Source organism: Natator depressus, chromosome 6, assembly GCF_965152275.1.
Source record: "Natator depressus isolate rNatDep1 chromosome 6, rNatDep2.hap1, whole genome shotgun sequence".
Taxonomy (NCBI): Eukaryota; Metazoa; Chordata; order Testudines; family Cheloniidae; genus Natator; species Natator depressus.
The window spans coordinates 10002376-10028532 of NC_134239.1; the positions used below are offsets into that span (position 1 = coordinate 10002376).

Below are 26157 nucleotides of genomic sequence, written 5' to 3' on the forward strand. Positions count from 1 at the left end.
TGGTAACTCTGGTCTTGTCGCACTGACCTCATTGCAGAATCGATGCTTTATTGGGGTTTGATCATGATCCCACTGAGGGCAAGGGGGGGTCAACTGGAGCTCTTTATGATTTAAAATAAACAGCCAACTCTTCTGTTTTGTTTTAATTTCCTAGTGTCAGCAATAAGTATGGGATGCTTACGGTATGTGAAGCAAAAGTTCCTGTTTCGGATCTACAAAGCAGACAACCCATCTATTATAAATATGGGGTTATTGACATGCACAGTAGTAAAAGACCAATTCAGTTAGAGCATATTTATAAAACAGTGCAAAAAAAAGAAAAGGCTGAGTTCCACCGAGTTCTAATTGTGCCCAATTCGGCCATCAAAGCAGGAGGTAAGAATCACAATCACAATCACAATTCTGCGATAAATGATGATGACTGGAGCTCTCAGGTGCTTCTACAATATAAATAATTAGAGATGGTTGGAAAATGAGGCTTTTGTCTCAAGAAAAAATGATTTTTCATTCTGTATAAGCTGAAATCTGAAAAATTTGGGGTTGTCAGCCATAACAGTTTAGTTTTCAGGGTTTGGGTTTTCCAATGAAAATTAAAAAAAAAAAACCAAGGGAAATAAGACATTTTCAGTGCAATTTTTTGTTTGGTTGACAACCCAATTTCACGTCAAAAATAAATTTAGGCGGAAACATTTCCGAACAGCCCAATAAGTAATGAATATTTTGGTTTGGGGAGACAGTACCTAGCAGAGATTCCAGGGGCACGTGGGATGTGCCCAACCCTTTGGGTTAGGTTTTTTCCCCTAAAAAATATATTCTTTAGGCAGTGGTTCTGGAATGTTTTTTCCTGTGTGTGCGTGTGGGGCGGGGGAGGCTGAAAGCCAGTAGTCCTCCCACTAAACTTTTTACCTTACCCCCTTACTCCTGTCAATGCCCCCCACTCCCCAGAGCTGGGCCGCCAGGAGCACAGCCATGGCTCTGGGGACAGGGGGATGAGAACAGGGGTGAGGGGGCCAAGGCTGGGACCTGTGTTCGGACTTCAGGTGTGGGGCCATGAACAGAGCCCTGGCCATGGGGTCGGTGGCAGCCAGGAGCTGAGCCTCTGGGCATGGGGTCAGGAGCAGAGGGACTCCAGGAGTGGGGCCAGGAGAAGAGCCCTGGATACTGAGCCGGCAGTGCTGGGACCCTGGACGTGGAGTGGTGGGTGGGATCTGCACAAAAACTGGTGGTGCTGCGGTACCCCCCCACCCCCATTCACACACCCATAGTTCCCATGCCTATGTCTTTAGGAATTATTTTGGGGCAGCTCTCTGGTCTGTATTGGACAGAAAGTCAGACTAGATGATCACAGTGTTCCCTTTTGGCCTTGGAATCCATGAATCTATGAATCTACACACCTTCCTGAGCTGTAGCTTACTCCCTCCTTTGTGTTAGTCCTATAATGCGAGCTGGGACATGGGAAGGAGATGGAACTATGGCCTGGCCATCTTCTCTAGACTCAAGTCCTGTTGTGCTATCCACATTTCCAGTTCTGGTGTCTGCGTTTCCAAAAGGATTTTGACCAATTGGAGAGGGCACAAGAGAAGAGCTATGAGAACGTTTCAAAGTCTGGGAATACCTGCCTTAGCATGAGAGATTTTATTTATCCAAGAGAAGGTTAAGAGAGGGCATGATCCTGGTCTACAAGCACCTACGTGGGGGAGAGATTTCTGAGAGGAGAGGGCAGTTTAACCTCACAAACAAAGGCAGACCTAGATCCATTGGCTGGAACCTCATGGGAGACCATTTCAGTCTGGGAATAAGGGGACAGTGTTTACCAGGAAAGAGAAATAGCCATTGCAACAGCTCCCATATGATGGGATGGATTCTGCATCACTGAGAATCTGTCAGTGGAGATGGGGCGTCTCTCTCTCAAAGTTCCACGCTAGCTCAGCCAGGAGTTACTGGGCTGGAGGCAGGAATCGCTGGGGGAGATTCTCTGGCCTGGGTTAGGCAGGAGGGTGGCCTGGATAGGCACAATGGGCCTTGCTTGGCCTTAGAATCGATGAATCTATTAAATGAATGGTGCAAACAGCACTATAAAATATCAAATGAAAACGTTAACTCTGACAGATTGAGGACTATTACCTCCCACAATCTGCCCCCCTGCAAGTTTGAAGGTTTACAGGCATTTATTTGAAGGTTTACAATGTTTATTTCTCGTTAGGAGTGTGGACCCAATTCGATGACATCTGTCAGTCTCCAGAAAAGTCCTGGAAAGACTCTTTCTCAATAGGAATGTCCAAAGAGAATGATAGCAAGTCTATTCTGCAGTTCCTGGAAAATGAGCTATTCCAAGAACTTTCTCTCCGAAAGGACTTTGGTGACGTGGAAAGGAAGCTTGACTGCTACCAGGAGTGCTTCAAAACCAGGAGCATCGGTGATGCAGAGGAAAAAATAATTTATCGTGAAACTGACTTTGACGAGAGAAAGGTAAGTGAGCAATGCCCATCTCTCATGGCAGCTCCACAATGGCTGGAAAGTCCCCCACTGAACCTTTCTGGAGATAGCTGTACCTGCGCATGGTGCATTGACAATCATCAGAGAATCATTAAAAGCTGGGAGTCATATATATATACTGCTCTTTCCTTCTCTAGCCTTGAGCCCTGCTCCAAAGATCACTGGAGTTATGGGAGTCTTTCCATTGACTTTGTGGGCTTTGGATGAGATCCTAACAGCCCAGTCTAGCTCCTATTGAAATGGAAGGATTTCCATCTGCTTTAATGGGAGCTGGATTGGACTGCCACTGGGATCATCTCTACCAGATTGGGACCTGATGGGGGCTGGAGATGTGTCATGGCATTTTTTTTAATCAAAAATCACAGAGCAGTCATGGTAAATTTAATAAAATTCACAGGTTTAGTGTTTGCTCCATGAATTTGGATAAATGATGCCCTGACAAATGAGGGGGCATTGAACACCTATAGCAGCCCTCTCTGCTACAGCACTGCAACCCTAATCTCAGCTCAGTGAGGAAGGAAAAATGAGCCTGTCCTACACTCAGCAAAGGCAGCTCCTGTGTGACTGGGCCTAGCTCCCCACTCTGGATGTTTTGAGCTAGTGCATTCAGGGTGGCAGGTTTGTAGAATTTTTGGTGGTGCCTAGAACGGGTCCAAGTCCCACCCCCCCACCCCCCAAGGCTCTGGGAGGAGTTTGGGTATAGGAGTGGATTTGGGGTGCAGGCTCTGGGAGAGAGTTGAGTGCAGGGTGCGGGCTCTAGGCTTCGGCAGGGTATTGGGGTGCAGGCTGTGGGAGGGAGTTTGGGTGCAGGCTCTGGGCTGGGGCAAGGGATTGGGGTGTGGGCTCTGCGAGTGAGTTTGGGTGCGGGAGCGGGCTGCAGGAGGAGTGTGGCGCTTACCTGGGGCAGCTCCCGTAAGTGACCCCCCACCCCCGGCAGCAGCTCCTAGGCGGGGCAGAGGGTCTCCGCACGCTGTTGCCCGCAGGCACCATCCCTGCAGCTCCCATTGGCGGCAGGGGCGCTTGGGGTGGGGGCAGTACACAGAGACACCACACACACACCCTGCCCAAGGGCCGCAGCCACCTGGAGCGGAGTGGGCGGGCAGGAAGCCGCTTTAGCCTCGCTACTCTGCCAGTGGTGGCAGCGACAATCACCCGGGGGCAGCAGGCGGGCCCGGGGGAGGCACGCAAGGGCGGCAGCAGGCGGGGCTGGGGGAGAGACCCGGACCTGAACTTTGGTGGAGCTGGGTCCTGTGCTCTAAATATTGGTGGAGCACGGGCACCACCGGCCCATACAACTCGCTGCCCGTGAGTGCATTTGGTTGCAGCACTATTTGCGCAGGTTTGGCTCTGCTGCCTCCCCATCGTGTGCTGAGCCAGTGACTCACCTTCAGAAAGGTACAGATTAACTGAGAAATCATGGTGTCTGGGCCTTTTTCTGCACTGTAACAAACCTGCAGCCCTAATGTAAGGGCCTGGGGACTAGACCCTAGGTCTGCAGAGCCTGGGTCAGCTGATATTCCCACAGTACCACTAGGAGGCCATGCAAGGGCACAGCCAGGGAGAGTTGTGGAGAGTAAGTGCCTCAGGACTTACTGCCCACAAGAGCCAGAATGACAGTACCCTGCAGCCCCCAGATTGGCCAAGTGCCCCTATTAACCCCCGGAGTTGCCCTAGGAATTTGTCTGGGAAACCACCCAGATCTTGGCCTGCTGCAATGCCAGACTTTGCTTTGTCTTCTGGTCTGTGACTCCAGCCTGACTTTGACCCTGATTCCTGCCTCACCATTTTAACCTGGTACTACCTCTGATTTCCAGTCTCCAACCACAGCCTGGGAGGGAGATTGGGTGCAGGAGGGGACTCCAGGCTGGGGCAGAGGGTTGGGGTGCAGGAAGGGGCATGGGGTGCTGGCTCTGGGAGGGGGGTCAGGGCTGGCACAGGGGGTACAGGGTGTAGGAGGGGTACAGGGTGCAGGAGGGGGTATGGGGTGCTGTCTCTGGGAGGGGGCTCGGGGCAGGGGCTTGGGGTGCAAGAAGAGGTATGAGGGGCTGGCTCTGGGAGGGGTCTCAGGGTAGGGCTTAGGGTGCAGGAGGCGTATGGGGTGCTGGCTCCAGGTGGGGTGCAGGAGCGGGCAGCACTTACTTCAGGCAGCCCTGGCCCCACACCGCTCCTGAAAGGGGCCAACTCATCTTGTGGCCCCTGCGGGGGTACGTGGCTCTGCGCTCTGCTCCTCTCTGCAGGCACTGCCCCTGCAACTCCCAATGGCCACGGTTCCCCATTCCCGGCCAATGGGAGCCCTGGAGCGGCGGTGCTTGCTAGCAGGAGCAGTGCATGGAGACCTCTGCTTCACACCCCGGGGTTGCAGCGGTGTGATGGCTGCTTCTGGGAGTGGCGTGGGGCCGGGGCAGGCAGGGAGCCTCAGGGAGCCTGTGCTGCTGGAGATCGCCGGAGATCATGATCAACAGGGAGCCGAACTTTAGGTCCATGGGATCTGCCACTGGCTCGCAGGCCTTGCAGTGAAGAACACTGAGCTAGGTTGTTCTCAGTGGTGGCAGATGACAGAACAAGGAGCAATGGTCTCAAGTTGCAGTACAGGAGGTCTCAGTTGGATATTAGGAAAAACTATTTCACTAGGAGGGTGGTGAAGCACTGGAAGGGGTTACCTAGGGAGGTGGTGGAATCTCCTTCCTTAGAGGTTTTTAAGGCCCAGCTTGACAAAGCCCTGGCTGGGATGATTTAGTTGGTGTTGGTCCTGCTTTGAGCAGGGGGTTGGACTGGATGACCTCCTGCAGTTTCTTCCAACCCTAATCATCTTCTTCTATGACTAGTTTCTGGGGGTTTAGAAAACATAGAACACAGTGAGTACTGTCACGTTGTCTGGAATGGCTCAGAACTGTGAGTGATGACCTCAAAACAGGCTGTCAGAAAACAGGGCAGAAAACTGGTGGTGTGTCCTACAATTAGATTTCACCAAGCAAGTGACAAATGTGAACTCTTGGATCACTATACCAGTCTTACCATGGAGTCACAGACAGTCCCCTTAGACTCTCCAGTCTATCTTGCCACGCAGATAACCTACACTTTGTGATAAATGGTCACTTAAACCAAAAATAACATCACATCAATTGTTCCCAGTCCCAAGAGACCAGTCACTTACCCCAGATCAATAGGTACTTCAGATCTTACACCAAAGACAACGCTGGCAGCCAATTCTGTAGTAAACTAAAAGTTTATTTGCTGAGAAAAGAAAATGAGAGTTATTGAGAGGTTTAAAGCAGGTAAAAGAAATGTACAGGTGAGTCACAGTCTGTAATTCCAAATGGTAGCAGTGATGTAATAAACTGCCAGCTTCCCAAAAGTCTTTCAGGGTACTCAGACTGTCTCTGGGGATCTCTGCTTTGCATCTGGTAAACTTCCCAATAGGAGTCCAAACAGTCCAGAGATGCAGGATCCTTCCTTGAATCCATATTCATAGCTTCTTCTGACAGAAAGCAAGCTGACAGTGTCTATACTCACGTGGGCTTTTCCTTTGATGATGGAGAGCGAAGAATCCATTTTGGGTCCTTGATCTCTGATCATCACACACACAGACCACTTGCTTCGAAATTGGCCTTTTTTTTCATTTGCATTCCACAAAGCTTCATTCGCGTTTGATTGGTTATTTAGTTACGGGGCATACACAATGTAAATATTTGCTGCTATAACAGGATACAGGTACGTGAAAGCAATGCAAGTAACATTCCACTAGATTTCATTAAGTTTAAGTTTCAACACTGCATACACATTTACTCATTTAATACCCACTTTGATCTACTAACACACAAGTGAATTGGCCTGTGGCTCTGGCATGAGCTGGCACCTGGTCAGCCAGGGTTACAAGCACCACTAGGGCTCACCAACTATTGAAAGGGATGCTACCACATTAGATACTACTGCTCCTGTGCCCTCTGGGAAAGTGACACCAACTAGCTTTACAGGCAAAAATGCAGTGTAGGGTAAGGACCTTTCCACATGCTATAAGCTTCGGTGTGTGGAGCAGCACCATTTCTGTCCATTGTGTAACAGTTCATTCAGGGGCTGTGTCAAGGTTCCTTCCCCACTCTGAACTCTAGGGTACAGATGTGGGGACCTGCATGAAAACCTCCTAAGCTTACTTTTACCAGCTTAGCTTAAAACTTCCCCAAGGTACAAATTATTTTACCCTTGGATTTCCACTGCCACCACCAAACTTTATCGGGGTTCCTGAAAAAACGTAGTTTGGACACGTCTTTCCCCCCAAAATCCTCCCAACCCTTGCACCCCACTTCCTGGGGAAGGTTTGGTAAAAATCCTCACCAGTTTGCATAGGTGACCACAGACCCAAACCCTTGGATCTTAGAACAATGAAAAAGCATTCAGTTTTCTTACAAGAAGACTTTTAATAGAAGTAAAAAGAGAATCACCTCTGTAAAATCAGGATGGTAGATACCTTACAAGGTAGTTAGATTCAAAACATAGAGAATCCCTCTAGGCAAAACCTTAAGTTACAAAAAAGACACACAGACAGGAATATTCATTCTATTCAGCACAGCTATTTTCTCAGCCATTTAAAGAAATCATAATCTAACACATACCTAGCTAGATTACTTACTAAGTTCTAAGACTCCATTCCTGTTCTGTCCCCGGCAAAAACATCACAGAGACAGACACAGACCCTTTGTTTTTCTCTCTCCTCCCAGCTTTTGAAAGTATCTTGTCTCCTCATTGGTCATTTTGGTCAGGTGCCAGCGAGGTTACCTTTAGCTTCTTAACCCTTTACAGGTGAGAGGATTTTTCCTCTGGCCAGGAGGGATTTTAAAGGGGTTTACCCTTCCCTTTATATTTATGACAGGCTGTAACACTGTAGCTGTTTTTGAAAAGCACCTATGGTGATAACTGACCATTCCCAGAAAGGAATGTAGCGGTGACACATTTTGTGGTTGTGGAAGCAGGGGTGCTTATGGACAGCTTTGACCTTTTCTTGTGATTTATGCAAACCATCTTTGTCTTTGGTACGGCCACTATCCATAACTGAGAATTTGAAAATTTCACATTCTCAGACAGTCTTGCTGTCCCAACCTTCTGAAGTTTCCCATAGATTCTAAGGGACCACTTTTGATCATCTAGTCCGATCTCCTGTATAACACAAGCCAGGGAAATTTCCCCAAATTAATTCCTGTTTGACCGAGAGTAGATCATTCTGAAAAACATCCATCCTTGATTTAAAAATGGCCAAGGATGGAGAATCTACCACATCCCTTGGAAAATTGTTACAAAACAATTGAGGTGCTCTCATGACCAAGTAACTGTGCATGCTGGAAAAGCCCTGTAATAACTTCTCAGTGGCTCACTGCTAAGTTCCAACACCCAAAAATCTTACGTATATGTATATGGGCACATTTTTTTGGCCAAACCTTTTTTCTGGCAAACAATATAGATTCAGTGATACCAAAACACTATGCAAATTTGTGTCAATTTCACCAAATTGTTTTGGTTGGAAATAAAAGCTGAAGAAGTCAAAATATTTCAATTTTTCAATATGAAGTTATTTTTCATTTAGAAATTTCATTCAAATTTATTTTTTAAAATTTAAAAAAAGTTAAACCCAAAATCCAAAGGAAACATTCAGTTTCAGGTCAAACAACATGTTTAGTTGGACCCTAAATGAGGTGGGGTTTTTTTTCTTCAAATTTTCTGATTCTCTGAAAATTTTGCTTTCATTTCAACCCATAATGAATATTTTTGTTCAATTGTTTGCAACTGACAGTGAATGGAATAATCTGTCATTTGCAAAGTGCTGTGTACCTCAGCTGGCACAATTGGGCCCTGTTTTCCCACACACAAGTCTCATGATGACTCCACAGCTTCCTGTGAGGAAGGTTCTTCTCAATTTCATTTTCTGCCTCTGGCTGAGGCAGAATGCTCTGACTCTCTGGGTAAGTCTACACTGCAGAAAAAACGCAGCGAGTCTCAGAGCTTGAGTCAACTAACTTGGGCTCGCGCTACAGGGCTAAAAATAACTGTGCTCCAAACAGCAAAAAGATGAGTTCTATTCTCAACTGGAACAAATCATCAAGAATGTCCCTCTAAGGAACAGTCACGCTGATCTCAATGGTTTCAATGCCCGTGTGGGTAGGGACTGGGAGCACTGAGGACACAACATTAGCCAACATAGTAGCCTCAATGAAAATGGCCAGTGTGTGCTTGAGCTTTGCGCCTCTTGTGTGTGCTGATAGTCTCAGATACCTATTTTGCTGGCAGTAGCAGCCTTACATTACAAAGAATGCTACTCAAAGGATGTTATTATCTGTGATACTGCCTTAGCTGCTTTCAAGGTTCCTTCCCCACTCTGAACTCTAGGGTACAGATGTGGGGACCTGCCTGAAAACCTCCTAAGCTTACTTTTACCAGCTTAGGTTAAAACTTTGCCAAGGTACAAACTATTTTACCCTTTGCCCTTGGACTTCCACTGCCACCACCAAATGTTTATCCGGGTTTATTTTATTAGGAAAGCATTGTTTGGAAACGTCTTTCCCCCCCAAAATCCTCCCAACCCTGGCACCCCACTTCCTGGGGAAGGTTTGGTAAAAATCCTCATCAATTTGCATAGGTGACCACAGACCCAAACCCTTGGATCTTAAGAACAATAAAAAAAAGCATTCAGTTCTTTAAAGAAGAACTTTAATAGAAGAAACAGTAAAATAGAAGTAACAATAAAAAGAATCACCTCTGTAAAATCAGGATGGTAAATACCTTACAGGGTAATTAGATTCAAAACATAGAGAATCCCTCTAGGCAAAACCTTAAGTTACAAAAAGACACACAGACAGGAATATCCATTCTATTCAGCACAGCTTAATTTCTCAGCCATTTAAAGAAATCATAATCTAACGCATCTCTAGCTAGATTACTTACTAAATTCTAAGACTCCATTCCTGTTCTGTCCCCGGCAAAAGCATCACACAGACAGACCCAGACCCTTTGTTTTTCTCCCTCCTCCCAGCTTTTGAAAGTATCTTGTCTCCTCATTGGTCATTTTGGTCAGGTGCCAGCAAGGTTATCCTAGCTTCATAACCCTTTACAGGTGAGAGGATTTTTCCTCTGGCCAGGAGGGATTTTAAAGGGGTTTACCCTTCCCTTTATATTTATGACAGCTGCCATTCCCCAGCTGCCAACAATGCAGGAGCTGGACCAAACACCAGCTCTCAAAGATGTAGAGAAAGCTATCAAAGAGATTGCGTTTGGGGAAGGTAGCAGGCAATGATCAGATACCTCCAGAGCTCCTAAAGGCAGGGGGAGAAAACTTGTGAGCGACATCCGCACAGCTGGGAAGAAAGCCACATACGCCAGGATCTGAAAGATGCAAACATAATTTCTTTATACAGAAATAAACTGCTACTGCAACAACTACTGAAGGATATCTCTGCTTAGCACGGTCAGCCAGGTGCTTGCAGGGGTCCTGCTGAAAGGACTCCAAGTTCTTGCTGAGAGAGTTCACCCTGAGAGACAGTGTGGATTACAGCTGGAGACTCTATGACTGACATGTCCTTCACAATGCGTTTGTTGCAAGAAAAAAGCTGTGAACAATAGGCACCTCTCTATGTAGTGTTCATTGACCTACAAAAGGCCTTTGACATGGTTAGAAGGAATGGCATCTATAAGATCCTGTCGAAAATTGGCTGTTCACAAAAAGTGCTCTCCCTATATAAGGAGGTCCATGAGCAAATGAAGGCAACCATCCAGTATGAAATTGAAACATCATCTGAATTTAGCATTGATACTGGCATGAAGCAAGACTGCACTTTAGTGCCCACTGGCTTTGGCATCTTCTCTATTCTTCTTAAATATGCTTTTGGAGACAATCCATCTGGTGTAGTAATTGAATCAAGGATTGTTCAACATCAGATGATTTCAGAGCAGAAGGCATGTCACCCGGCTCACTATTCGGGATCTGCTCTTTGCAGATGACACTACATTCATCTCTAATTCACCTGATGAACTGCAGATCATGATGAATAAGTTCTCTGACGCATGTATCAAGTTCGGCATGGTAATCAATATCAAGAAAACAGTTGTCATGTCACAGGGCATCAACATCCCACCTAAAATCTAGGTCAGTAATGAAGCTCTGGACAGCATGGATCACTTCTGCTATCTTGGCTCAACTGTAACCAGCTCACTTTGCCAGTTCTTTCATCGAGTTCCCTATCAAGGCTAAGTCTCTGTCACCTTTGGCAAACTTACCTCACATGTCTGGAATAACAAGCTCCTAACCGTGAAGTCTGTTTATCAGGCTTGTGTCTTCAGTACCCTCCTTTACAGCTGTGAAAGCTGGGTCACATAATCTAAGCCGGACCGGAAATTGAACAGCTTCCACCTTTGCTGTCTTAGAAAAATCCTTGGTGTCACTAGGGACCAATGGATCACTAACAAAAAGATCCTTGAGAGATCTGGCCTATAGTCTATGCAGACTATACTGGACACGTGGAGCATATGCCTCAAGATCATCTGCTGAAGGCTGTGCTCTGTGTCCAATTCAAGAACTGCCCATGATGCAGAGGAAGGCCAAATCTCCTCCGATACAGTGACAAGGTCAAGCATGGTCTCAAGAAATTCAGCATTCCCACTGACAAATGGGAGAACCCTGCCCACTCAGTCTGGAGAAGCTAGTTCAAGGCTGGTGCAGTCATTGCAGACAGCCATCAGAGAGCACAGGCTGAGCCCCACAGGTGAGCCAGGAAGAAGAGTGTACTTCAACCTCCATCTGGTGATTGGATCTATAACCACTGTGGGAAGGTCTGCTACTTGCATATTGGGCTCTTCTCCTACACTGCTGTCAAGAATCATTGACTGACTGACATTTCCTTTCATCTGTCAAGGTGTTGGATGGCCATTTGTTACTGTTTGGGCTGGAGCCCAGACTCTGAGACCCAGTAAGGTGGGAGGGTCCTGGGTAGGTTGACCTGGGCTCTAAGACTCACTGCCACAGGGTTGTTTTTGGGTTTTATTGCAGTGTAGATGTATTCTCACTCTCCCTGCCTCTCCCCAGCTCCGGGGCTGGAAAGGCAGAGAGGTGCGGCACTCATTGTCCCCACCCTCATAACAGGGGAAAGAGTAGCTGGGCTCTCTGTCTCTCCAACAGCCAGACTGGGAGGCTCTTGTCAGTTTTGCTCTCAAGTTCAGTGCAATTGATGAGAACCTTCCAGAGGCAAGGTTAGGTGGGTGAGGTAATATATTTATTGGACCACTTTCTGTTGGTGAGAGAGACAAGTTTTCAAGCTCACACAGAGCTCTTCAGGCAGGTAGCAAGGGAGCTGAAAAATTCCATGTAGGGTCTCCCGAAACAGAAAATATTCTTGAAATCCCACCCTGTAAACAATTAGGTGGCTTTGACTTTTCGTCCTGGTTCAGGATTGATTTTCTTTTCTTTTTTTAGGTGCAAAATTTTGCAGGAAGAGAGATCCATTTCCCAGCCAGTTGTAATCATGATGGAGAAAAGGGCAGTCAGTTATGATAAATAAAGGACTTCTCGGGCTGCGGCTGCATGAGAACTTTGGTTTTGTGGGTCTGAGTTTATTTTTAGTTAGAAGGGGTTACAAAAAAGATGACATGCTCCAGGACAAATTTCTTAGCTGTCCCATTTAAAAAGAATATTTTGTTAACTGATGAACAGGCTTACGCCCTGATTTTATGGTCCTGATCCAAAGTGCATTGGATCTTCCCACTGATTCCACTTCCACCCTACCCATGTAGAAGGTCCAGCCAGAGGCATGTGAACCTCTTAAATTGCACTTATGTCCTATTTTGAGGAATTAAGTTACAAATAGATCTTTTGCTGGGCCCTTCTGCACAGAGGTGACTTTCAAGCCACATAAAAACCCAACGAAGTCTTAACTACTGATAATATATGATTATCAGAGAGACAAGGTAGGTGAGGTAATATCTTGTATTAGAACAACTGGCTACAACAACACTGCAAATACTATACGATCTAGTATATTGTTCAATATACAATATACTTTTGTACCCCAGCAAAAGTTAATCTTGTGCTTGAAAAACAGCAAAATACAAATCAATGCAATGCTTTTGTAAATGAAAGAAGAGGGTCAGAAAGAGAGAGCGAGCTAGATACTGTGGAAACTGCAGATAAGTAAATCAGCAAGCCTAGAGCTGGTTGGCGAAACTGTGGTACTATCAAAATTGAAAGGCTTTGTGAAACCAGGTTGATTTAAGCTGGAATTTCATCTTGAAAAATGGGAGGAAATATTCAGGCATTTTCAGAATGAAACCTTTTGATTTTTTTATTTGAAATGACTTTGTTTTGAATTTTTAAAATGTTTGTATTATAGTGTGTGTGTGTGTATATATATATATTATAATAGAACACAATTTAAAAAATGTTGAAATTAAAATGCCTGACCCAAAATAATTTTTTTTCAGAATTTCCCTTTGCAGAGAACTTTGAAATGTTTGGATTTTGTTCTGATTCAGAACAAAGACAAATTTCAAAATTCTTCGCAAAGCAGAACGTCCATCCTCTGCATAGTTCTAACAGATGCACCCATATACCATGGTGAGAAGTGGCTATACAGACTCACAGGCGATGTCTACACTACAGATGCTACAGCACACAGCTGCTGCACTGCAGCTATGCCAGCATAGGGTAGACCCTTCCTATAAAGACCGGTGTTTTTCCATCTCTAGTTAATTCACCCCTCTGAGAGGTGGTAGCTCGGTCAACGGAAGAATTCTTCTGTTGACCTAGCAGTTTCTACAAAAAGGTTTAGGTTCGCTTAACTATCTCTCTCAGGGGTGTGGATTCTTCACATCCCTGAGTGATATAGCTAGGTCAACCTAAGTTTTAGGTGTGGGCCAGGCTCCATTGTGCTTGGTGCTGCAAAAACGCACAGCCATCGAAATTGGGGCCCTGTCACACCAGGCACTGCATAGGTACACAGTGACCAAGTTTTGGGCCCTGACACGTCACATATTCAAGAACAGTTCCTGCTTTGAAGATCTTACAATCTAAATAGAAAAAGTTGAACAATTAACTGACTTGACCAAGGTGTCACAGGGAGTCTGTGGCAAAGGGCAGAGTTGAACATGAGTCTGCTGAACACCATGTTAGTGCCTTCAGCCTCAAAGCCACCTTTCCACTTTGCAAGTAATGACAAATACCTCCTCCATCATCCATCCCCATCCGCTGGCCAATGTAGCTGAGATGATGCTGGGAGAACTTTATTTCAGACATGTCTTACACTTCCTGTAAAATGTACAACATTGTTACTGTTTGTCTAGGTTTATGATTACATCCGCAAATTCATTGAAAATGTACTCGGAAACTCCAGATTTCAGAATTCTCCTATTCCAGCGATGGATGTTCTCCTCTTTGCATTATGCACTATATGTCACCACAATATCCATATAAGTGCAGAAACCGTGAGCAAGATTGAAAAAATAGCCAAAAAGGTTGACTTGCAGGAAGGCAAATTCGCAAACTTGAAAGAACCAAGAAAAAGGTAATATCTATCTAACTCCCTATATATGTAATTTTATTTGCTTGAACTCTGCCTGTGGTTTTAAAGGTAACACATTCACTTCCCTTTAAATGCTATGCACTGACATATTTGCAAAGCACACAGCTCGGAAAGTAGGAGAGTTAATTATTTATGGGTTTTCATTATATATAATAGGGGCTCAGCGTGGGATCACCCTCTTCAAGGTTAACCCTAGGGTGACAATTACTATAATGTATTATTTGTACTGCAGTAGCAGCTGGAAACTGTGATACCAACCAGCAAGACCAAATGTCGAGGCTGCCGTGTGGCACGTAATGAGAGTCCTAGCTCTCCTCTAATGCTAATCAGATGGAAACAGACTAGCCAACAGATCTGACAGCCTTAAAGTCAATGGGAGCAGAGGATTTATGCTTCCAAGGAACAGGTCTCCAGTTGGCTGCTCGTGGTACTACCTCCAGATGGGTGAGAGCTCTGGCAGGGCTGCCCCATCTGCATGAAGACATGTGAATGATTGACACAAAAGATCCCAAACCTCAGTTTTCTGTGATAGTCTTAAGGTGCAGGAGTCTTTAACCTGTGGTTTGTAGAATGCCAATTGAATCTGAAAAGATGGATATACAGGTGTGAGAGGAGGAACATCTGCCAGCTTTCAAGCTACTGCAATCTTATTATCAGAAAACAGAATTTGCAACACAGGACAAAAAGTCAACATCTTGAAAATTTTCATGCAATGAAAAGTTCTGAACAATTTCTATTTGGAAATGTCACAATGGAAAATGTTGACATTTTCTGATTGAAACAAAATGTTTTAACAATGTGAGATGACATTTTTCATTTTAAAAAGTCGAGTTTCAATAAAATGTTCTTTTTAAATTAACATTTTGACTTTAAATGACATTTCAAGTGCAACTATTGATTTAAAGCAAAGTGGGTTTTAAATTTTCAAGGAATCTGATGCTAAACCCCTATTATAACAGGAAACATTGGAACAGGGGGACTCGAATACAGATTTTCCACATCTTAGGTGAATGCCTTAACCACCAGGCTATAGAATCATTCTTTTTTGTGTGCTTTATCTGGCCCAGTGACTATTCAAGTATTTTATACAAAGCTTCTAACAGAGAGTGTCATCACAGAATTGCCTAGCAGTTAGGGCACTCACCGGGGAGCCCTGGGTTCACATTCCCATTCCAGAGTGTGGATTCAAAGCTGGGTCTCCTACATCGCAGATGAGTGCCCTCACAACTGGACTAATGGTTATAAAAGAGGCAGCACATCCTTCTCTGGTCATTTTGAGAAACTAGTCCTTGAAAATGCATGGAAACTGTTTTGGGTTGAGCACCATGTTTCATTTGACCCAAAATGGACTTTTTGGATTCGTTGACATTTTTCTGAATTTTTGGATTTGGTTCAGAGTTTTTTTTTCCTACAATATTTTGCAACAAAAATATCAATTATTCATCAGCGCTCAGAAAAACCTTGGGCCTATTTGTACAACTGGATGCAATGTCTTCACTCTGCTGTCCAGTCAGTCATCCAGATCGCAGTTGAAACTCAAACTCATCAAGAACTGCACAGACGTAACTGTGGATTCAGGGTTTGTCTGAATACAAGGAATTTTTTGTTTGTTTAACATTTTGCATCCCTGTCATTGCAGGAAGTGTGTTTCAGCTCTGAAGCATGTTTGCATCCAAAGCTCCAAAGACCCTAATAGCATGTGCTGGATCTGGCTGCTTCCTTTAATGTATGCAGCTCAAACGGAACCATTGGAAAATGCAGAGTACCCTTTAACTTCACAACACATGCAGTCCCTGCCCTTCGCTCAGCTGAGGCAGGATAAAGACAAGCAAAGGTGAGTCTACAAGGGAAATATTCCATGGAAGAATGTTGTAGTTCTTTCGTCTAGCAAATTTTAATATAGCTATTTGTGGTATAACTTGGAAGCACTTTGCTTGCTGGCTCCAAATCAAGTAGTGAAACTGAAGACTGTGTGGGCTAGTGGTTGGAGCAACTGGTGTGTGTCCCAGAGGACCTGGACTTCTATTCCTGCCCATGCCACTGGTTTGCTGGGAGGCTTTGGGCAAATCACTTCACCTCCTCATGCCTCAGTTCCTCCATCTGTAACATGGGGATGAAGATGTGGCCCCTCTTGGCAAAGTGCTTTGATTCATAGATTCCGAGGCCAGAAAAGACAACTGTGATCATGTAATCTGACTCTGGTATAACAGAGGCCACAGGACTTCCCTGAATTAATTCCTATTTGAACTAGGGCAGATCATTTAGAAAACCTTCTAATTTTGATTTAAAAATTGTCAGTGACTGGAGAATCTACTACAACCTTTGGTAAATTGTTCCAAAAGTTAATTACTCTCACTGTTAAACATTTACACCTTATTTCCAGTCAGAGATCTACAGATGAAAAGTGCTATGTAAGAGATAGGGAGTATTATCTGGGTTTCTTCTGTATTTATATTTTTCATTAATTTATTTAATTAATGGATTTTAAGAGGTAGCTGCACCGTGGTTCAGGCTGGGTGGTAGAGTTCAGATTAACAGGAAAAAACAAACACAAATTCTAAACTTTGAGCACTATTTGAATTTTTCATGGTGAACTGATGAATAATGTATTGACACAGAGAATAATGAGAGAAAAATCTTATCCCTTTTGGTGAATTGTCTCATTTTCTTTTGAGTTCAGCAGTGTTACAGCAGAATCATTTCACAGATGCATGGGCCAAGTGCAAGTCAGATGTGCCAGTCATGAATGTCATGAAGTCATAAGGCTTATGAAGTCACTGTTAAGATTTTGTGCTGAATGGGGGGAGTGTCTATGTTATGAATTTTCTGATTTTAGATTTTAAAGCTGAAATATAGGAAACTAAATTTGCCAATTTGATAGCTGTCATAGGCAATATTGGAGTGGAATTTAATTAGGATAATCCTTTTTATTAAGCCCAGGAAGTGTTAGCTTACTAATTTTGAGAAATTGGAGAGGGTTCCGAGAAGAGCAAGGAGAATTATGGAAGGATTATAAAGGCCTTGTAGTGAGAGATTCCAGGAGCTCAATCTATTTAATTTAATAAAGAGAAGGTTACAAGGTGACAGTCTATAAATATCTGCCTGGTAACAGCAATTTGATGATAGAGGGCTTTTCAGTCTAGCAGACAAAGGTATAACAAGATCCAATGGCTGGATGTTGAAGCTAGACAAATTCAGACTAGAAATAGCATATGTTTTGAATAGTGAGGGTAGTTAATTATTGCACCGACACCTGAAGTGGAGCACCCACAGGGGGACACATCTCGGAGAACCTCAGTAATTGTACAGGGTGAGTAACCTTCTCTTCTTTTCAGGTCTGCTTTTACCTTAGACAGTGTTTCTCAGAGCTGGACAAGTAGTTATTCTTAACCAATCCACAAATTGATGAATTCACCAAGAACCACTTCAGTGTATAATCAGTAGTTTTATAGATGTTCAGATACGACATTCTAGGCATGTACAAAACACAACATATTTTCTTGCAAGTGACTGACATAAAAAGCATTGAGTTCAAGCAGCTATAGCACACAACAGTACAAATCACCATCCATCCTAAAGAGGCCCAAAACATCGCCAGCCCAAGTTTTGTTTTCCCTTTGCAAATCAGTGTAAAGCAACGGTATTGAAGAGAGAATTACTTATCCTCATACCTTGGATACCAGCTCCTTGGGCCAAAACTACAATGATAGTGTATTTTAAAAAAATAAACCACTCCACCACATGAAATGCCTTCCCAAATGCAAAAAGAAAAGGAGGACTTGTGGCACCTTAGAGACTAACCAATTTATTTGAGCATGAGCTTTCGTGAGCTACAGCTCACTTCATCGGATGCAGACTTTTATTAACGTCGAGCTCTATCCCACCTGTATAGGAAAGTTCTGGCGATGGTAAAAGCCCATCAGACCTTCATCGGGAGCTGCGCTCCTCTGGCAGAGAATGTCATGGAGATGCTTGCCCTGAAGAATTTTTGTAGAGATCCTGTTCCTCAGATACATGTGCCCCTGCAGCTTCTCTTGAACAACGTCTACCAGCGGATCACCAATCGCCTAGCAGACCGTTGCGAAATAGACGTAAGGCTAACAGACAGCAAGCACATTAATGGGGCCACCTCCCATTAATCTTTATTTCCTAAGCCATATTTTCTAGATGGTCAGAAAATCTTTGTTTTTCCTACGGAAAATGTAAATTAAAACAAAATAAAGGTAGGGGTCAAATATTGGGGGACAGGGATCTAAGGGACACTAGAATTGAATCTGGGAATTGTTGTAGGGAAGTGAGTGGTGGAGAGAGGATGGGCGGGGAAGGGGGAACTTAGTGTGTTGCACTTAAATACTAGACCTGAAAATTTAGACAAAAACAGGAAAAAAATTAATCTAGTCAAAATTCTTAGCAGAAAATTTGACTTTTCATCAGAAAAACAAAAACCCAAATATTGATTTTTCCCCCAGAAATCAGCAACTGAGCCCCCAAAATTTTTCAGCCAAAAATGGCCAAACACTTAACAAAAAAAAAAGGAGCCAAAATCCTATGTTCCCTCTAAGCTGTGCAGCCACGCAGCAGTCTATTAAGCTCTGCACAAGCACTCAGGGATACAGATGTAGTGTAAAAAAGGCTAATGTAGTGCCAATCTTTAAAAAAGGGAAGAAGGAGGATCCTGGGAACTACAGGCCAGTCAGCCTCACCTCAGTCCCTGGAAAAATCATGGAGCAGGTCCTCAAAGAATCAATCCTGAAGCACTTGCATGAGAGGAAAGTGATCAGGAACAGCCAGCATGGATTCACCAAGGGAAGGTCATGCCTGACTAATCTAATCACCTTTTATGATGAGATTACTGGTTCTGTGGATGAAGGGAAAGCAGTGGATGTATTGTTTCTTGACTTTAGCAAAGCTTTTGACACGGTCTCCCACAGTATTCTTGTCAGCAAGTTAAGGAAGTATGGGCTGGATGAATGCACTATAAGGTGGGTAGAAAGCTGGCTAGATTGTCGGGCTCAACGGGGAGTGATCAATGGCTCCATGTCTAGTTGGCAGCCGGTGTCAAGTGGAGTGCCCCAGGGGTCGGTCCTGGGGCCGGTTTTGTTCAATATCTTCATAAATGATCTGGAGGATGGTGTGGATTGCACTCTCAGCAAATTTGCGGATGATACTAAACTGGGAGGAGTGGTAGATACGCTGGAGGGGAGGGATAGGATACAGAAGGACCTAGACAAATTGGAGGATTGGGCCAAAAGAAATCTGATGAGGTTCAATAAGGATAAGTGCAGGGTCCTGCACTTAGGACGGAAGAATCCAATGCACCGCTACAGACTAGGGACCGAATGGCTAGGCAGCAGTTCTGCAGAAAAGGACCTAGGGGTGACAGTGGACGAGAAGCTGGATATGAGTCAGCAGTGTGCCTTTGTTGCCAAGAAGGCCAATGGCATTTTGGGATGTATAAGTAGGGGCATAGCGAGCGGATCGAGGGACGTGATCGTTCCCCTCTATTCGACATTGGTGAGGCCTCATCTGGAGTACTGTGTCCAGTTTTGGGCCCCACACTACAAGAAGGATGTGGATAAATTGGAGAGAGTCCAGCAAAGGGCAACAAAAATGATTAGGGGTCTGGAACACATGACTTATGAGGAGAGGCTGAGGGAGCTGGGATTGTTTAGTCTACAGAAGAGAAGAATGAGGGGGGATTTGATAGCTGCTTTCAACTACCTGAAAGGGGGTTCCAAAGAGGATGGCTCTAGACTGTTCTCAATGGTAGCAGATGACAGAACGAGGAGTAATGGTCTCAAGTTGCAGTGCGGGAGGTTTAGATTGGATATTAGGAAAAACTTTTTCACTAAGAGGGTGGTGAAACACTGGAATGCGTTACCTAGGGAGGTGGTAGAATCTCCTTCCTTAGAGGTTTTTAAGGTCAGGCTTGACAAAGCCCTGGCTGGGATGATTTAACTGGGACATGGTCCTGCTTCAAGCAGGGGGTTGGACTAGATGACTTTCTGAGGTCCCTTCCAACCCTGATATTCTATGATTCTATGATCCCTCTCCCTCAGCCCCGAACCTGCTGCAGCTAGGGGAGAGGTGCCTCTCCCCCCCCAGCCCAGGTGCTGCTGCGGGGAGAGAGAGCTGCGGGGAGCTCTCTCTCTCTCTTTCTCTCTCTCTCTCTCTCTCTCTCTGTGCCATAGTTCCAGGGAAGCCTGCACCCAAAACCCCTCATCCCCAGCCCCACCCCAGAGCTGCACCCCTGCCACATCACAACCCTCTGCCCCAGCCCTGAGCCCCTCATCCCCAGCCCCACCCCAGAGCCCTCACCCCCATCTGGAGCCCTCACCCCCACGCACCCCAACCAATTGCCCCAGCCCTGAGCTCCCTCTCACACCCCAAACTCCTTATCCCCAGCCTCACCCCAAAGCCTGCACACCCAGCCAGAGACCTCACCCCCATGCACCCATTGCCCCAGACCTGAGCCCCCTCCCGCACTCCGAACCTCTCAGCCCCATCCCATCACATGAATTTTGTCATGTGCACCAATATGGGGGTGTTGTGTCACACATCATCTCCATATTGGTGCACATAACAAAATTCATTCTGCACATGCATGGGAAAAATTAGAGGGTACACCGCACAACCGATTTTGTGTGTGATGATTTTTACAAAAAATTGGAATATTTTCATAAAAGCAGACACCTTTGGTGAAAATTTCATTTAGTCAAAAACCCAATTTTCTATTGGAAAAAAATGCTGAAGGAAAACTTTTGAGCAGCCCTAGTAATTTCCTGCAAGGCCTTGGCAAGATGCTTTGCTTGGGTTTCGTTGCTTGTTTCCCAACCCAAGCCTTTCCACCACAGCTTGTCTAACTGAATAGCATCGGGCTCAATCCCCACCCTTGAACTTAATCAACTTTAAGTCTAGAGGTGCTGTCACACCAGTGTAATGAGAATTTGTCCATTGGTTTCAGTGGGAGCTGGATCAGGACACATGGTAAATATTTTGGGCATGGAGAGTGTGATCCTTAGGTGTGGCTTAGCCATGCGGGGTGCAGGACCTGCAAAGTCTGGGAGGATAAAGGTGACTAGGGCTCACTGAAAATTTTCTGTCAAAACTGCGTTTCAAGAAAGTTTGGGTTTTCATCAAAACTTTGTTTTGTGTTTTTATGCTTTTAGTGTAAAAATTTTGATTCTTCATAGAAGAAACAAATATCCAAAAATCAAAACTGTTTTGGTTTTTTCTTTCTTTGGACAAAAAGTTGAAGTCCTCTGTGGAAAAGAAATGTAATTTTTGATGAGCTCTAAAGTTGACCCATTTCCATGTTGTGGACTCTTTCTGTCCTTTCAGGAAAATGATGTCAATCCAGTTTTGGGGGACATGGCCAGAAGGACAAAGATTTGGCTTGGTGCTAGGTGAGTAGTCTACACTGAGACTTCTCAACAAGGTAGTGAAGAAAGAGAAAGGAGCCACCACCATCACGGAGAGAAGCAGGAGGAGGTGATGGTGCCTGCTGCCCAGATAACACCATGGAGCAGGTGTGGCCTAGTGGGCAATTTCCTGAAAGGCCCTAGCACTTAGAAGTTCCCAGGACTGCTCCAGGGGCTAATTAGTTGCAACTCCATATGAATTTTAGACCTGGTACTGGGCATGCAGGTGTCCCTGGGGGCCAACAGAACTTTGATCCACAGGTCCATGTGAGGAGCGCCCACCGCTGGAGAAGAATGGGGCCAGGAGGTGGGGATTCAGGCAGGGCCAGGGTCTGATCCTGACAGCCCTCTGCTTCCTCGTGTCTGAATGTGGTCCTACACTGCTACGAGGTGTCACCTGAAACATCCCATAATGCGTAGCACTTGCTGGCCCCTGCCTGTAATACTCTGAGCACTCCCTAGTTGGAGCAGAGGATCAAGGCTGTTTGGAGCTGTGTGTAACTTAGTGCTTAACTAGGCCCTGAATGACTCACATTGGGCCCTCACAGAGAGGCACTGAGTTACCTCTGACCCCAGCTGACCTCTGTCTGTCTCAGGTACTTATCTGGTCTCCACTGCCTTAATATCTGGGCACCTCATCGTCTTTAATGGGTTTATCCTCCCTGCTCTCCTCGCGATCAGGGAAGATTTCGATGGGAGTTAGGTGTCCAGATGCTGCTTTTGCACTAGGTGCCCATCTGCATCTCTAGAGATGCTCTGAGATACCTTTGAGGGTCTGAGCCTGCATCACTTTTGAAAGTGCGACTTCAGTATCCTCAGTCATTTAGGCGCTTTTGGAAATTTTACCCTAAGGCAAGTCACCTTCAGTGTCATGCCAGCTAGTTCCAGTTAAACCCTGGGCCTAGTGGGATTTAATCACGATTAGCTGGAATAATGCTTAACACAGCTGCTCCTTGTCCACATTGACCACAGAGCCAGCCGACTGGTTAAATATCGTGTCTAAGCTCTGTTAGATTTCCTGTGTAGTTTCTGCTTGTTAGGGGGCTTATTCCTTCACCCACTTACTTCCCTGGTCCTTCTCGCATGAACAGAGAGCAACAATACCCGAAGTCCAAAGGTGCAAACAATTTGATGTTTATTGGAGTGAACTTCCAGCAAGCATGATTCCAGTTTCCTTCCTTAGTATCCTCCTTCCCAGCTCTGACACCACAGAGCCTTACACCTGTGTCCCTGTTCCCATTCCTGCCCTTAGCAAAACATTATTCCAATTTCCTTACCCCCATTCCCTGTTCCCATTTCCCCTCTTTAGCAAAACATGATTCCAATTTCCCCACCCGCATTCCCTGTTCCCATTTCCCCATTTAGCAAAACATGATTCCAATTTCCTTACCCCTATTCCCTGTTCCCATCTCCCCTCTTTAGCAAAACATGATTCCAATTTCTCCACCCCCACTCCCTGTTCCCATCTCCCCCACCCACACACCCACCCCCACTCAGGCCCCCTCACTTCCTCATTGACTACAGATTATATAGTAAAACTTGAGTTCTGCTTAGCTATACCTTAACCAATCATTTTCCTGAAATTTAACTAACCAATCCTAACATATTGTAACATGATTATGTAACCAATTATATCCCTCCACCTTAATTAGTTTACACCCAGCAAAATTAATTATACAGCAGACAGGAACAATCACAGAACCAGACAGAGATTATACAGACAAACAATAACAAAGTGGGAACTATAATGACAAAACAATACAGAAGTGAGGATTTCACATCCCAGTATTGATAAGTGAGTTCTTGCCAGACAGGATGCTGTTTCCTTTTACATTTTCTAGGCACTTCCCTTTCTCTGGAGGTGATAGGCATTATCAGGACAGGATTGTATTCCTAAGAGCCCAATAGTACCTTCTTTCAGTGTGACTAGTTTGGAATGTGAGGATGTGACTGTTCACTTCCCAGCTTATGGCTGCCTCTGCTGCTTAGCCAAAGGCCTTAGCCTAAGAACAGGGCCTCAGACTGTCACAGTAAGAGAAGGGCCTTACACTGGCAGACGGTGATTTTGATTCTTTCTTTTATACCTCTAGAACTAGCCAAGTGATAAGAATACACCTAAATTCTTAAAGTACAGGCCTTTGCAGACAGGCCTGAATATCTATATCCTAACACTGCTGTTGAAAACTAAGAACCCGCCAATATTCACACATTGGATTTAATTCTCCCCTGCCCTGTGCCTTGTTGTTTACACCTGTGCCAAGTAGGTGTCAATCCTACCAGGTCAGAAGAGCCGAATCTGACAGCCATGCTACACAACTCCACCAGGTCCATGGCAATAGAGAATCAGGCTCTGTTCAGGGTAGTTTACCGCTCAGAGGAGACAGAAAGCTATGTGGCTAAGGCACTGGCCCAGGTTCTTGTCAGCTGTGAGGTTTTTGACCACTGATGGTTAGAACAGGGGCAAATCTGCAGTGTAGACGAGGCCTAGGACTCAGGAGGTCTGGGGTCAGTTCCCATCTCTGCAATAGACTCCTTGAGTGATTTGGGCAAGTCACTTAGTCTCTCTGGGCCCCACCTCCCCATCTATAACCTGTGGATAATAATTCTTCCTTTGTCTGTTTAGACAGTGAGTTCTTTAAGGCAGGAACTGTCTCTCGCTGTGTGTCTGTGCAACACCCTGTGTGTCAGGGCCCTGATCTTAGTCACAGTGTGTCTGTTCAGCTCCTGGAGCGAGGAGGCCCTGATCTTTGTCACTGTGTGTCTGTGCAGTGCTTGGATAATATGCTAATAGTCCCATATTTTGCTTGCTTTGAAATATTTTAAAGTTAAAATGCCACAAATTATTGAAGAGCCAAGTTTTCAATGCTATTTCCCTTGCTGTATCCACAGACGTCAGACAGGAAATGCAGAGGATGCTCTGCAGCCAAAGGAGTTGGAGGATGTTCTGCAGTGTCTTAATTTAATATTCACTTTGGTCAACAATTGCTTGAAACACCCAAAGAAAATACCATTCAACCCAATGATGATGTTACTGCAGATTTTGGAATTGTTCTCTGGAAGAGCAGATCTATTGCAAGCCAAAAGGGTAAAATGAACATTTCAAGCTATTTATGAGGATTTTTCTGTAAATGTTCCAAGGTTTCTTTCAGGACGCTCATACCCTCGTTAGCAGCCATGAACTTTGCTGTGCCAAAAACGTCCATTAGTGAAACCATGAATTGTCACCAAGGTGTTACATGTGACCTGGCAGAGAACCCTCATAAGCCTTCTCAAAAGAACTGCTCAGAGCAGGCTAATTGAAAGCCTTGCAAACATGCCAGAAACCTCCGGAGCCTTGTCTACACCAGGGTGAACCAGTGGTAGCAATGGTGGAATCTTGTTACACAATTTCCGAGTGTGCCCTCAGTGGGCCAGGTCCTCCTCTGGTGTAAATTGCCACAACTCCATTGACTCCAGTGGAACTACAGGCCATTGACACCAGCTGGGGATCTGGCCCCAAGTGGAGCTATGGCTGATTTACGTCATCTAGAGATCAGCCAGCTCTGCCAACCTGTTCCAACAAATCCCTCCACCATTTAGTACAGCGCACTTAACACAATGAAAGCTACTGTAGTAAATGATGGACTGCTAAACACTGAGGATGGGGTGGGGATTAAAGATAATCTAGGTATGGCCCAAGAGCTAAACAAATACTTTGCCTCCTGTTGCGGTTCAATGACAAGACAGGACAAAGCTTTAAGCAAGCAAGCAGGCTGGTCTGCCGACGGGCTTCTGCTGTCAGCTTTCCACCCTCTCTTTTATTCTCTCCCCCCTGCGCATTACATGCTTCAACCGCAAAAGGACACAACAAAGGAAATAATATGACTTTGATTAATATTCTTATTTACCAGCCTCTATCTACTACCGTCCTTGCTCTCAGGCCTTGAGCCCAGTCCAAGGAAGCTTCCCACGGTTCATGTCCTCTGGGCGACTTCCCATGGTCCATGTCCTTGGATGGAGCAGTGTGTGCACTGCTCCTACACAACACTCAGGGTGTGCCCTGAATGTTTTCAGGTGCATGAACTCTACATGAACCCTTCAGCCTCCATTTTTAATAAGTGTAATGAGGGCCTTGGGGACAGTAGCAGGGTAGCTAATGGGAATGAGGATTTGGAAGTAGAAATTACCACATCCGAGGTGGAAGCCAAACTCAGACAGTTTAATGTGTCCAAATTTTGCAGCCCCAGATAATCTCCATCCAAGACTATTGAAGAAACCGGCACATGAAATTACAAGCCCAATAGCAAGGATTTTTAATGAATCCATAAAACCAGGGGTCATACCCAGTGACTGGAGAACTGAAAATACAGTTCTCCAGTCATTGGATATGACCCCTGAGTGTATGGATTCATTAAAAATCCTTGCCATTGGGCTTGCAATTTCAGTCCCACTTTTCCTTTCCTTGTTTTCTTTTTATTTATATGGTTAAAGAATTTTTTTCTTTTCCTTTGTCAGGTCCAATTCTGCTTGGCTTTTGGCAGTTTTCATTTCTTCCCTTTCTGATTTCCAAGAGGTAGTTTTCCTTATAGGCTTTCTGCTTTCCATTCCTTATAGGCTTTCTTCTTTCTCTTAACCTGTTTAAGATGCTTGTTCATCCAGTTTGGTCTGTTACATTTCCTAAGATTTCACCCCCTTCCTTGGGATGCAGG

General features: G+C 45.0%; 1 protein-coding gene across 1 annotated transcript in view; it reads left to right on the plus strand.

The window, feature by feature from the left end:
* LOC141989671 (E3 ubiquitin-protein ligase rnf213-alpha-like) overlaps positions 1–26157 on the plus strand; it is a 174349-nt gene that overhangs the window by 35304 nt on the left and 112888 nt on the right. The window contains 7 exon segments of the mRNA XM_074956604.1: positions 155–375; positions 2204–2469; positions 13810–14030; positions 15688–15882; positions 17941–18139; positions 21381–21454; positions 24359–24554. Coding sequence (XP_074812705.1) covers positions 155–375; positions 2204–2469; positions 13810–14030; positions 15688–15882; positions 17941–18139; positions 21381–21454; positions 24359–24554 — 1372 coding nt within the window.